The sequence below is a fragment of the Battus philenor genome, unplaced genomic scaffold, assembly GCF_028537555.1.
Source record: "Battus philenor isolate CCGP_79_NKW_IND1 unplaced genomic scaffold, ilBatPhil1.0.hap1 SCAF_28, whole genome shotgun sequence".
In the NCBI taxonomy this organism is placed as follows: domain Eukaryota; kingdom Metazoa; phylum Arthropoda; class Insecta; order Lepidoptera; family Papilionidae; genus Battus; species Battus philenor.
In genome coordinates this window covers 5,559,376-5,574,743 of record NW_027181691.1, presented here as the reverse complement: position 1 = coordinate 5,574,743, position 15,368 = coordinate 5,559,376, and the positions used below count along the sequence as shown (strand labels likewise).

General features: G+C 34.4%; 1 protein-coding gene across 1 annotated transcript in view; it reads left to right on the top strand.

Moving 5' to 3' along the window:
- Positions 1-1,190: 1,190 nt before the first annotated feature.
- LOC137925986 (muscle segmentation homeobox-like) overlaps positions 1,191-15,368 on the top strand; it is a 34,789-nt gene continuing 20,611 nt past the window's right edge. The window contains exon 1 of the mRNA XM_068769497.1: positions 1,191-1,850. Within this exon, the coding sequence (XP_068625598.1) occupies positions 1,199-1,850 (652 nt within the window). The 5' untranslated portion in view covers positions 1,191-1,198. The remainder of the gene's footprint in view (positions 1,851-15,368) is intronic.

Below are 15,368 nucleotides of genomic sequence, written 5' to 3'. Positions count from 1 at the left end.
TGTTCACAAACGAGTTTTCAGAGGATAGGCAGCAGCTTCTTCTGCACACCACAACACCACACTATGACATAGTATATCCCCTTATAGATATCTTTGGAGGAGAAAGAGGTAAGAGGAGGAGGCTGTACAATGTAAATATCAGAAATATCAGAAGCAAGAAACGGGTATTCTCGCCGAGCCCAAGTCTAAGTACCCTCATGGCAGCCGTGGAGCCTAGCTAATCCATGGAACGTCCACCAAAAAATTGTAAAAGCTCGGTCTTTTAATTCGGTAAAAAAGTAGTATCGATCCTGTGCCGAGGCTCCTCCGGGTGCCCCCGAGCTCTAATATCTATAATTATATTATTCCTAAACAATAAAAATTAAGAAAGTGACAAAAGCGATGATTTAACTCAGCTATCGTAATTTAACTTAATGTATACATACAAAGTTTTCATTAAAAGTGAATTGTAAGACACCCAAAGACATTAAAATAATAGACCACTAGAACAGATAAACTATAGCTAAGGAAGGAAGCGAGATTATATAAAAATATCATGTAAACAATCAGAACATTTCATTGGGTCGACATTTTGTGAAAACAAAACCAAATTATATTACATCTATAATTATTCAGAATAAGTAATAGATTAAATTGTAGTATTAAGACGAAAATAATCGTTAAAAATTATGTATAAGTTTACCGAAAAAACGGTTGGTTAAAATTTTATTAAAATAAAAAAAAAAACTAAATAAATCAAAGAAGAAATTATAACCGGCGTTGTCATAGTAAATCACAGGCACTAATTTGAAACGGATCCGTAAACATACCCCCTCACCCCGCGCGGGCACTAATCTCATAAAGGGAGCGTCTCTCAAAAGGATTTAACAAGCGGCATTCACGACTGCTCATTATATTTTTATACTTTATACCTCTGGTGGCGGACACAAAGTGCGCGATCAAAACGCGAACCCCTACAAAAGGTAATTATGTTTTGATTCCTACAAAAAAAAAATCGAGTATCACAAAGGAGACTAACGAGATAAGAGTGTGCTAAATCGTTCCCCCCCGGTCCCTCTCGGATCAATTCGGAAACAAACGGTCGATTGGCGGAGCGGGACGGCTTTACTGGAAGGCTGGCAAGCAGAGGGCACGCCCACAGCCGCCGCGAGACATCGCCGGCCCGGCGGCCCGCCAGTCCACCTCCAACCGCGCCCGCATGCGTACACGAGCGAGCGAACAGTGCGACACAGTGCTAAATGGAACTGAACGGCGTTCAATGTTAAAGAAACAAAGTTACGACGACAAAGACGTGAACATGGCGATACAGAGCGTTTCGAGGTACCCGAGCAGCCCGGCCGAGGCCACGGAGCCGCCCAAGGCGTCGAGAATCAGCTTCAGCGTTGCCTCCATACTGGCCGATACCAAGAACAACCAGGCGGACGAGACCGCCGAGATCATCCGTCATCACAGAACGATACCGGAGTCGCCGCTCCGGCAGTCCCCGGCCGCCCAGCCCGAGCTCCCCGGGGCCAAGTCGCTCTCGCCGCGGCCGTCGTCCCAAACACCACCTCTGCAGCACGCGTCGACAACCGTCACCTCCTCCGACGACGAATACGAAGATTCCGTCAATCAGGAGGACTCTATAGTAGACGTAGAGGACCTGCAGAATGGCATACCTAGTGATGACGAAGAGAGGTCGTCGACGGGAACCGAGAAAGAGAGATTAGGGCCAATAAGGCCGACGCCCTTCAGCGCGCTGGCTGCAGCGGCGGCCGCCTACCACGGACTCGGCTGGCCCGGACCTCCGTCGGTAGTACCTTCCTTCGGTCCTCTATTCCAGTCACATTTTTCAGTCGGACATATAACAGGTTAGTGACACGCAAAATTATACATTGATTACTAATTTTACTCAGACAAAATAAATCAATTATTAGAGATTCTTTTCAATTTACAATTACAAGGAGCAAGTTAGGCGTGCAGTTTCTGTTGCTTCGAGTTAATGATAATTTACAACTCGCTGCAGGTTGCCGAATGACCATTCATCATTTTTTTGTCATGTTAAGGAACGTACGCTTCCCTTTATCGGAGCTTAGTTCTGCTAATAAAACTTCCTTTCAAATATTTTTACGCTTTTATCAATTATTTAACTCAGCGAGGATAAAATTGTTCACCTGTTGTTAATTTGCGCGTGTAAAATAAACCGAATAAACTAAAGGAGACAAAAAGTAAATTTATTGCTATCGCAATAAATTTACTTTTTGTCTCCTTTCTCACGATATTTAAGTGTAGTGTGATTTGAATAATCTTTAACACATAAAACGTTTGTTAACATCAACTATAATCAGATGTTTTTATATTTAAAAACACATAATAGATGGGCATAGAATGTATATTAAATATGAAATGATAAATTTGATAGATAACATTGTCTCTCCCGATTGTGTTATTCTTATAATTGAAAGTTCTGTTGATGTATTAATACTTTATGGTCGCCGAAAATACAAATATAGATTTTTTGATGAACAATTAAAAAGAAAAATTTCATTTTATGACAATTAAAACATAAAATATTACCATTAGTAATTTTTATATTATCATACATATTTATATTTAGTTTGTATCCTGGATAAATAAATTATATTGTGATAACACAATGTATATATGTATCTTAACTAATTAAAAATACAAGTCATAACGCATCTTTCAATACGCATTGAAATTTTGAGCACATGGCATGGACTTATAAGAGTTTAGATTTTGGGAAATTACGCAAATTTTTCTTCATTCTTCGTTGTCGAGGAAAATGAAAGTAATTATGATCAATGTGGTGTATTACAGAGACTATTTATAATCGTAAGTGACCCAAACATAATGGCAGAGGCTGACTGTATGCGTTCGAATTAGACAAGTAAAAATAATTTAACTCTAAAAAGATCATCGTAATTGCCAGTAATATGAAACGATCTATCTGCAACCCTTAAGGCTATAAAATAAAACCCGTGTTTAACAACAAATAAAACATATATATATATAATCGTTATGTATTCACCGGCCACTTCGCGTGTCTTTGCTTTTTGAGGCTGTAATTTTATAAAATCTATATTTGTTAATTTTCGACATGTTCTAAAAATGTTTGCCAAATATTTTATCAGCAAGATGGAAGTTATTAAAATTTGAAAATATTTATTTTTAGCCATAGCTATCTCCTTTCAGTTGGAATTTTATAAAATTATGTTTCAATATAAGAAATGTTTTTTTTTCAAACTTCTAGTCTCCAATCATTATGAGTCCAGAAATATCGTGATAGTTTAGTACATTTGTGAAATCCTGTTATTCATAAAGAATATATTGCCTCCTTACGTTAAGGGTTAAGAACATTTATATATGTAAAAACTAAACGATGGACTGGACTCTAATTTGTATTTTTTATTTTAAATCGAAGAACAGTGTACTAAAAGCATTAGCGTTGTAAATAAATCACGTAACGGCAAATTCTATACCTAAAAAAACACGTTCATATTAACCACAACCTATTGTTAAATATAATGCTTATTGTTTACTTAGGCTTACGTCTTAGACGATCTGCACAGAACAATGGTACGAAATGCTGTGGTTTGTGACACGCCCTGATTATATTTATAAATTACATATTATTGTTTCATATTAATAACCGCTGACCGACATTATTTGTGTTCGAAATTTAATGGATGGGTCGAAGTTAATGTTCTATAATGTTGCAGATTAAATATTGTACCTAAATATTTTAAAAATACAACCAATCGTATACATGTATCAGATAAAATCTTTCTATTATTTATTCAAACAGGCTGTTGCAAGCACTTTCGAATCGCCTACCAACATAAAATTATCAGTCCCACAGAAAACTACGACCTACTCGGAAAGCATTTGCAACAGTTGCCCTTTTCAAATATAGTTTTACAATGAGTCAATACTAATAATTAGTTGCCCGAGTGATTATCAACAACTTTGAATTCCACACATTAACATTAGTATAGTATTTTTAAATACAATAATACACTCTTTTCAAAATATGTCTATAATATTGATTTTTAATTTCCCCAGTGGCAAATTTGAAATTGTTTGAGGAATTTTATTGTACTTATGCATACTTTGTGCCATAAACAATTTATTTAATTTTTGAAGACGAAAATTGGGAGTAATCAGATTATTTTATTCCTTGTATTAATACCGTGTCCATCACTGTTTTTAAATAATTATTCTAAATAATAATATTTTAATAATTGCGGACAAACAAAGAATTTATGTATAGATTTATGTATAGAGGCTAAATAGCCTTAAGTCAATGATAAAGCTTTAAATATATAAGAATGAATACCTCTTTTGGTCACGCCATAACTTGAGAACTAATAGAGATATTATATTTTTTTAAAGTTATACGAATCGTTGAAAATTGAATTATTTCTAAAAATATAATGGATATAAAAATATTTCGCATTTGACAGTTCGCTCTGAATATCGCGCGTTTGACAGTTCACGCGCTGTAAATTTATATTCTACATCCGTCATTAAAAATTGATCACCATGAATGCTACTCGCCATTATTTTTTGGTAATACGAAAGAGTACAGCTAGTTTTTAGTAAATGATAAGAAAATTAACGGGTAAACTTAATTATTCCTTAAATTCGCACTTTCAAAAATTTGCAACGAAGATATTAAAAATTCATTCTTTTTTTATTTCTTAAAAACAACGTAGGAAAATTGTAAAACAGGCATATCATAAGATAAAATTTTTGAAAAATGTATGACTTTTTGCAATGGGCACCAGGGCCCGAGATTACGAGCCATATTTTCTTTGTTTTATTCACCTATAGGAATATTAAAATAAATACAAAAATGAACTAAAAGGCATTACCATATCAAGTGCCAATTTTGTAAATAATGTTCTTTAACGGTTTATATCTACTAGTGACTTAAGACATATTGAAATAAACAATAATAAATTTTTAAATTAAACTGAGGAACAAGAATACCATCTTTATAAGAGTATAGAGCTATATAACAGTTCTATCGTATTTACTGGTTCACAAGAGGCCTACGCGGGTGTTTTGGTCTGTGGCCCCGGTAGCCAATATATCATAATATGGTAAATACGTGCGTGGTTGGCTAATAAAATTTGTTTGCTTTTATAATGTGATTTCTTTTGGTGTTTATTTGAATGATATGCAAGATTATTACTTATATTTATGCGTCACATTCTTTTTATAAAATATATAAAATAATAGATATTTTATTTTGATACAATAATGTTTACAATAAAAAAAATATTATTTTACATTCGTTGTTACCGTTGACTACACATACAGTTGTTATTGTACATTTTAAACTGTAGAGTTCGTGTATTTAAATTGTCACACAAGCTGTCCCGACCGACGTTCTGTCTTAGCTGTGAATAATCAGTTTGATCCTCGAAGCGAACTGTCAAACGCATGACGTTCATATCAAACTGTCAAATGCAAAGGAGGCGGTCACTATATTATCAGAAATATAATGATTATTTGTAATGGAATAAGGCAGAAATATTTGAAAAAAATGCTTATTTATTAACGTAATACGATTAGCAATGGTTACAATAAATGTGTCATAAATTTGTCATGATTTCATTAAGTTTAAAAAAAAATGATGTAATCTGTAGTCATTCTCAAGTCATGATGTAATCAAGAAAAATAGGGATTCATATTTATATATGTATGTGTGCAAATGATTCTAGTAGTAATTTCAGTAACAGAGTTAATATTTTTTTTTAATCTTATGACGGACGATACATTGTTTTTTGTTAAAATTATAAAACAATATGTTTATTAAGTAACCGTTAAGAAAATAAAAACGTGTGAAATTTGTCAAAATATTTAAACATTTTTTGTTGAAATATTTCATGACTACAGTTAGTTATAGGTATTTCCAAGAGACTGATCTTAACCGGTCGTATTTGAAATTAATAGAGAGGCTTATGTGAAACGATGGATATCCTACTATAGAAATAAAGAAGATAATAGAAATTTGATTAATAAAAAAACTAATAAACCATATTCTATTAATGCTGATGCCCAATTAACCCAAGCAATCAAAGTACTTAACTAATGATTTTAAACACAGTTCCTTAGAGCCGACGTTATCCGTCTTAACCCTTGTCGACCGGTTACGGCTAACAAACAAATAAACAGGGGTACAGCAATAAGCCAGACATAAATAACGGATCTGTCGAATCGCGAAAACAATATCCTGCCAACAAGATGGCGGGATCGGGCGGGAATGCGAACATGGCAGCTATTTTGCATAAACATACCAGGGACGACCGGGAGGCGTATTCGATATATTTCAAGTAGGCGATGATTTAGAAATTTTGGCAAAATAAATAACTTTTACACGTCGATCTTGATGAATAATACTAAAGTTAGTTTTTGTTTATATGTGTGAAAGCTTTAAAGTGCTGAATGTATAGCACACTTGCTGTCAATTAATATATGGTACATCATATAGATGGTGTGGGTAGGCTGTTCAGTTGGTAGACCGACGACATTGTATCGCAAGCTGCAGCCGAAGAATCTGCAATAAAATGTGCCACGGGAAGTCACTAGATGCAGATATTGTAAGAACCTTTAATAAACCTACTTATTCTTGGTTGATGTTGATGCTGTTAACCCGAGGCCTTTATAGCTTCATCGGAACTTTGTTCAGGTCGTGGAAGGGATCGTGAACTTAAAAATAATGCACATAGTAAACCGCTCTACCCGAGTAGAGCTGTGTAGTGTTGATGGTGTATATATGCGGCTTGAGACGGCAGCGTGAACCACAGGCGAGCCAAGGAGTGATCCGCACGCTCTTCGCAGTTAGGACGGCTGCTCCCTAAAAACCTTCAGGGGCGGTATTTATCTTGCAGTTTGGGTCAATCGGCTATGATGATGATGACGATGATGACATCTTATGCAAAAGGTTTTAAGAATAATAAATAACACGCTCTTTTTCTCGTGACTTACACAAGCATTCACAATAAATGATCCAAAGTGGTTAAATAAATTAATTATAACGTTCACAAATTTAAAAAAATGTATGTTATAATATTGATAAATAACTCACACAATAAAACACACATTATCTCTCTATGCAAATAAAAACTGTAATTCATCGCAGCAAAATATGATTACATGGGCGCTTACCTTCACATCGACACGAGACCCGTTTGCATGCCATTTTCAGTGTTTAAATGGAATTAAAACCTCCATGTTTATAAACTCAATACGTTATCGCAGCACTTTACGCAAGAATTTTGTTAAATTATAAAATCTAAGTCAAACAAAACATAACAATAAAACATTAGAGAAATCCTCGAAGCTAGCAAGTGCAAAGAATGGTCGATTAGTATGCGGTAATTGAATAAACTTGTAAAGCGTACGGCTAATCTAGAGGGGAGCTTTCATACCGCGAACTCACGCGAAGCACGGGAGCTATGTGACACAGAATTTCGTGAATATTGTACAAGGCTTCCATGTGAACATTTCATTAATATATTCAATGCATGTAAATTGCCTTTACTAAAGCAAAAAGAATACCGAAAATCCTAGTTCGTGGTAACAGACGACATGCATGTATGTATTTATTGAGCTTGCTTAAACAAATTACTACATTAAAGAAAGTCTTAGATAATATACTTAAGATCTATTCAAGGTAGCTTTTATTACTGAAATTTGTTTATGATTACCAGCAACTGATGTACGTCCACCCATAAGGTGGATTAGACCTCGTTAAAGTCGTTAGAAGATACTGAGCGCAGGCCGCTTCCAACCAGTCCTATTGGAAACGTATGAGAGAGGCCTATGTCCAGCGGTGGACGTCCTGCGGCTTTAATGATTACGATGATGGTAATCGCGACCGAAGTTCTTTATAAATAATGTCTTATTAGTGAACATTATAATTTTTAAGCTATAAATGAAGAGTCGTGCCGAAAAAGGTTATTTGCTATACCGAAACAAACTTTTATGATTTTAGTTATAAGTATCACATAAAACTTTCTTCTTTATAGACGTATTTTCTGTCAACAGTTGTCGTCATGAGAGGCGCGACGCTATTTACCCTCTCCCTCACTCTTCTTCTTCGAGGCATGCATAGATTTAGAGGCGATCCGGTATTGACATCACCTGATCCATCCATTGCAAACTAGGATCTTTAGTTTTTGAGCCATACACTCAACAATAAATCTCTCATAGAGTCGTCTTTTTTCGCATAAATAGCTTGGCTATATAAAAATTTACCAGTAAAGGATTGGCAAGAGGCGGCGTTTTCTCCATTAATTCTCTTTTCTTCATTTTTTTTCTTCCAGCATCTTCCAACGATCTTAACTAGTTTGTCTGAAAACCAGTGTAAGACACACTGGTTTCCGTCCGTGGTCTTCACTCCAGAGCCTTAAGATCCAGACTGCCATTCGTTCCTCACATTGTGGCCGGCCAACCGCCACTTGTACTAGCCAATTCACTGTGCTGTATCGGTTACTCTCGTTCATCGTTTAAATTTAAATTTGAGAGTACTGTTCACAAATGTTCTGAACAAGTTTAAATTAATACTGTTCACAAATGTTCTGAACAAGTTTAAGAAAATATTTCAATTTAACCATAGTTACCACAATGTAAAGCCAAGTGACGTTCGATAAGCGCTTGGGCGTAAGTTTCTCATAAAAAACGATACTAAAATGTGCTTTTAAAAAATGATATATTCAGAATTAGATTAGAAAGGTGTAATGTTTTTTGAAATTAGTAAAAAACAAATTTTCGCCCGTATTCCGGGCGTTGCGTGTGTGGACAGCATCGACGCTGTCGGTCTGCTGATGGCGGCCAACACGGTTGTTAGTACCGTGTTAAGTGGCACGCTACCTTTTAACATTAACGTTAAGGCTTTCGTTACGGGAAAGTTTATTTTTTGTTACTCAATTTAACATGTATCCTTTAGCATATCCAGCTTTTTGATGATGACGCATTTAACTTTTTAGTATTTTTGCCTATTCATTTAAACAAATCTTTGTTGTCACTCATTTATCCGGGCAGGGTTACGAACTTATCTTCTATATTATATAGTATCTATATCATATATCTTCTATATTGTATAGTATCTCTTATATATTATATAGTATATCTTAAGGTAGCGTACAATAATTTATAGTTTAATAGATGTTAATTGTCTTATTCGACAGGTCACATTTTTTAACAAAAAAAGGCTGTGTAGTGTGCTTGCGTTAAAACAATAGTGACTCGCGATTGCGACGCTTTTCACTAATAAATGAGATACTCTTTATTAAAACGGATAAAAGATCCGTCCCGTACTTTATGAAGGGATAATTTTCATTTATCTGAGAACACGGCTTCATAATTTACTATGATCTCATTTTTTACCACCAATACACTATTGTCTAATATTTTTAATAGTTGATAAACAGAACAAAAAACCTTAGAACTATTGATGTAAAACAAAAATAGAAAAACGTGTTTCATGCGAATAAATCGCTAGGAATTATACACCAAATTAGGAACATGTGATTAATGTATTTTTAGCTCAATTAGAAAAACGTGAAAGTTTAATAAAAAATAGTTTCAGTTTAATTTTTAGCTAATCTTTTTTGTAGAATTTGTTTTATAGATTAATAATTTAATCTCGTAAATTGTTCTAAAAGAAAAATTATTACGAAAATTTACATTCAGAGGTAATATTTACACTATTGAAAGTATTATACTTAAAAGATGCTATTAGTATAAAAAGTTAACTTTGGTTATAGCTGTATCGTCATTGTCAGCTAAAATTATCTGTTAGACATTTCTTCGCCAATGCCCTTTACAAAATACAACACTGAGGCGGCAGGAAACACAACAGTTGCTCTTTATTTTTATTATGAAATTTAATAATGTATAAAGTATTGGCATGGTTGGTTATTATAGCAACCATGAAACTATGTCAAGAAACCTATCGTGAGAAACCTTAGGTATAAATGAAGATATTAATGTTGAACACAAATCACCGTTGCTTTGAGCGTGAATCTGTTCCTTAAAACCGTAATGTCGTCTAACACTAATTAAATACACTACGTTACAATTATTTTATTCACATCAATATAGTTGTCGTTAATTTGTATACCATTGTAACTAAAAACTTGGAAAACAATTTGTAATAAAACAGTTATATTGTTACTGTGAATATAAATGTAAATATATTCAACTTTAGTAGCCGTGTCGTGTTGCTTTGAGTGGACAATTATTGCTGTTCAATTGTTTGCGCGATCGTTGTAAATTACGGTTCAAATGGAATACTTATTGATTTCAAGAAATCAGAGAAACATTGTTTAAGTAGTTAAAATATCATTTACTACAATATACAAATATAAAGTTTACATATTTATAAGAAATGTGATGTATAAAAAAAAATAATCATATTGAGCAGAGGACACCTCTCATGCAACTGTTCGGCTGTTGTGGCCGAAAGGTTTTCGAGGCGACCAGGAGTCGAGTCGCGGCGTGGTTTGGCCCCACCAGTCTCTAGATGCGGGCAACTGTCATGATAGCTTCACTTTAAAATGGCATTAATAGCTTCATTTTCTTGGAACAATCAATTAAATAGATACGTTCATTACAAGGTCAAAGTAACAAAATTTCTCAATTAAAAAATTAGAAACAAAATGTTTATTTAATTGTCATAATAAAATAAATATTATGAAATTAAATTTTCATGATAAAAACAATCCTTTTCCTATCAACAAAATTTAACTAAAAGATTGAAAGTTTGACATATTAAAAAATTGTTTTTGTAATAAATTTGCATTCTTTTTTGTTATGTACATACATAAGGACAATATGTAGTCACGAGCTTCATATGTTTGATCTCATGTAAATATAACACTAATTCGTTAAGCAATTCTAAACTAGTTGCCTCAGTCTACGTACCGTCTACTTAGTAGGTAGAAGCTTGTTCTATCGCAATAGCTATTAAAGTATTCAATACGCACCTGGTTTTTTAATTAATTACAATTTGCAGCCGACGGCTTCTAATTAAGCGGAGGCACATTTCCAACTGGAATAAAATTAAATTATTCAAGTGGCGAGCCAAACGGTCGATAGTCCATTTGTCCATACCATCGTTGATAATCACATGACCAAAAGGAAATTAAGTGTTAAAAAAACAAAAGGGTCGAGTCAAGCATTTAGTGCCGCGCCGGAGTAAATATGTTTAGCGTTCTTTATTTAATTGACACTTTTTAATTTTTACTGCTATTGCCAGTAATAATCACTTATTGTCATATTTTCATAATTGCGTTTTAGGGGATTTTTTTTTATTCGTTTGGGTAAAGGGCATAAGTTTCCTTTAAGACCGGTTGGTAGCGGCCTGCTTCCAGCATTATTTGCCGATTTTAAAGAAGTCGGTCCACTTTCTAGGTGGCTGTTCTATGCTGTGCTTGCTTATTCGTTGTCTCCGCTCTAAAACCTTAAGAGCCCAGCGGCCATCAATACCGCGTGGTCTGCTCACTGTCATTTTAACTTCTAACGCCTTGGCCTATGTCGGCTATTACAAAAAAAAAAAAAAACAACTAAATGAAAATGGTTTATTTTTCAATCGGTTTAGTCAGATAATTGTTGCAAAAGTATTACACGATAAGCCTGTATTACTAGGTATATCACAATGATAATAAAAAAACATTATTATATAAGTTATTTATTAGTTGCCAGTTATAAGTTATTTATTAGTTGCACGCGGACTTTGTAATTGTTAATTTGATTATGCGTATGTGTGTTGTTCTCTCGTTCAGAGCGAGCAGTTTAGTAATACAGAAGAGCAATGAATCGCATTCGTAACTGCTTCGACTTGGCCCCCACAGATCGGCCATTACAAAATTCGCAAAGAAAAAGCGACGAGCCGGCATGCGACCGCTCGCGACTTAATCGCCAACCGTCACGAACGTGGAAAATTACATTAATGAATTTAACTTTTCAACAGATTAAAAATACACACTATCGTAAGCATCTACTGTGCAATAGGCGTGCCTTATAAACAGAGGACATAATTTATCTGTCACTTCTATGTATTATACATACTTTCTTTTTCTAATTACACTACAAAGTGTCGAGGAAAATGATATGGTCTATAAATGATCTATATATGATTAACACTTAAAATAAACAATTTTATGTGTTAATCACCTACCCCAAGATCTTCTACCATAGCTAAGAGCTTGGCTTGAGCTGCCTGGCGACCGTGTTCAATTGTTACATGTAAAGAAACCGAGACTAAACGGTTTAAGCGCTCTACCATCTCAAATTCGGACAGCTTGAGATTTAAGAAAAAACAAATATTTTTTGTGAACTGTATAAATATACTTTTCTCTCTCTGGTTGGCAACAAAATGCCAAACGAGAAGTAAGTCATTTTCACCGCATCGTGGGTAAAGTAGTAAAGTAAGACGGTAAAAGACCATTTGGGCGATCATATACTCGCTAATCTGATCAAGTCATATAATAACTGGATTCTCCATCTAGACAAGCCTGAGAAAAGCAGAGGATATGACGGTATGAAACGTTCAATGCTGGAAGCAAGCACCAGCGTTTTTCGACGTTCTTTATAAGGTGTTTAACTTGCGGATAGACTTTAAGACCCAAGGTGCTTTCCGTTCTTCGCCCTTTGTGGCTGCCAATGGTTACTTCATCAGTTTCGTTTATCTACGGACGTTCCAATTTCTGATTCGATCTTTTTTGAGAATTGCAAAGGGATACTACGAGCTCTAAAGGATTGGATAATTTTGTAAAAGTAAAAAAATGATTATATTATATGTTGTGAACAACTAAGTGGTCGGTTGCGCTGCAGTCAGACACCATCCCAAACACAATCGCGCAAAAACAAAATGAGCGTAACAGAAGGTCCTCTGCGCTATATCTTTGGCGAAATCAGCCTCCGGACAAAAGGCGAGCCTTAACCACTGAAAAATAAAACGTAATGAAACCAGTTCTCTTATCGAGACGCACAATAGCTCTCCGGTTAGGGTTGTCACTGTCAACCCTTAATATTAACACTTAAATATATACGAGCACGTTTGTTCTTAAAATTCTACCTTTATGTTAACATTTTACATATCATCACCGTCATATAAGCTGACAAACGCCCATTGCATAGGTCCCTGATCGCCGCGATGACAGTATTACAAACAGTATTAACAGCAAATATTTTAAATTTATTTTAACTATGACAATTACAAAAACATTCTAAAAAACATCATTCCTAGCTTTATTTCCATGCATTGTTTTCCTTTCAATGCTAATTTCATTGCATAAGAACATACGATTTGTATTGAGTAAACCATTATAACATCACATTTATACCAACAAAAATTTGTTACACGGTTGTATTCTAAACAAGTAGTTAATGTTGATTGCGTAATATTGAATAGACGTTGCAATTATTCATTAATGACAGTTAACATCTTTGTGTAGTTGACTAACAGTTTATCAATCTGTCTCTAATACTTACGCTGTTGTTCCTAGGTTTCATAAGTTTTAAAAATATAAAGCAATAACTGCCCAAATTAAAAAAGTGTGTTATTGTGTGATTTTTCCTTACACATTTTACAATTATCCATAATATTGGTGTTAAATAGATAATGTAGTTGTCATTAATGACTTCCTTTTGTGGTTGACGATCAGTTAATGAAACTACTTCTCATGATCAGCGAATACAGCGCTGTTCCCTCTAGTGTTTTATAAGTTTTAAAATATAAAACTATATTGTTGAAATAAAAAGAATTATGTGCGCCTTTATCTACGTAACATAAATAAATGTTATTAAAAATAAGATGGAATACAAAAAATATATTTTGTAGAATAAAAAAATCACAAAACTTTTTTACGTTACATTGATAGATGAAGTGATTTTGCGACCCAACTTAATTCAAATTGAACTAATTCAATTAATTTTACGCATTACTTTACTTCATTTTTCTTTCCTATTTATAGAGAAATCACGCGAAATGTAAAATTGCTATTAAAAAAAATTCATGCTCTGGCAACCCTAACGCAGTGTTGCCACATTCACGAGGTGCTCCGCATAATACGCGTTAATACCATTATTACCAAGATTTTCCTATTTGTTTATGATCCGGCATAATGGTCTATTACGAATGTTAAATTACTGAACGAAAGAACGTTACGGTTTGAATAGGTATTGATTAACAAATAATTATTTTTGTCGGCGCATATACCTACGCGGCTTATCGTACGCCGGTTTAATTAGGGGAAAACTTTGAGGTATTGTTACAATTGCTATTTTTGTTTGTTGTGTTTTAAATTTATATATGTATATAAATAAAACCTAGTCAAGTTTCATAAATTTGAGACTTCTTTTTTATTAAGTTATACAAGAATACATGTCTTATTCAATTGTGTAACTTATCTAAGAGTCGATTTGTGGACTCAGTAAGTCAGAGTACTACTCTACTGAGCAGCGATTCTCCCGGAGTCTCACTTAGTACTGACGCTTTGACCATCCGATCTACCTCACGTCCTTTAGTTGAGTTTCTTGGAAGGGTCGTCGGATGTTTACATTGTTTTGCAGAAAGCTTATTCGGCAAAATAAAGTCTTGGAAATAGATATAACTTCTTGCCTAGTTTGCACATTTTTATAACTAGCTATATTATATTTACCACACAATGTTGTTGATTACGGGAATGGAGTAGAAATCGCACACAATATCTAAGTAACGCAATTCAAGTGAAATTGAAGTTTGTAGAGTCCCGAATTGAGGCTCCCTAGAGAGCCCTCGAGCGTCTTTTCGTAAAAGAGGTTTTATGCTAAGCACCCTCAGTGTCCTGCCTCCTTACCCTCGCGAAATCTCAATTAGAATATCTAAGTTAATAAAGCATTTGATGCAACAGACTGCAAACCGTGAGACGATGATATTAGAAAGCTTAAATTTTCACGCGTTCACTTTAAAAAAGTCGTCATAGAGATATATATGGGGGATATACTATTGTCGCCACGGTTGGCAGGCGGGTTGGCGATCGCAGTGTGGTATTGTGGTACACAGAAGACGCTGCTGCCTATCATGTAAAAACTTTTTTGTAAACAGTAGCAATCACATATAAATATTGTACGGAGTGTGAATTACTTACGTACTTGGGAATCGAACCTGCGATCTATGATCGGAAATCTTAGTTATCTACCGCTGGATTACCGCTGTTCTTAAAAAAGTAACAACGTGTAAACGGGTTTTTTAATTGTTTCTTTTATTATTTCTTTACAATTGCTAAAGTGCAATTGTTAAGGTCTTAAAAAAATGAATCTCTTTAAATCGACCATTATAAACTTTGTTTGTTACAACTTCAGAAGCA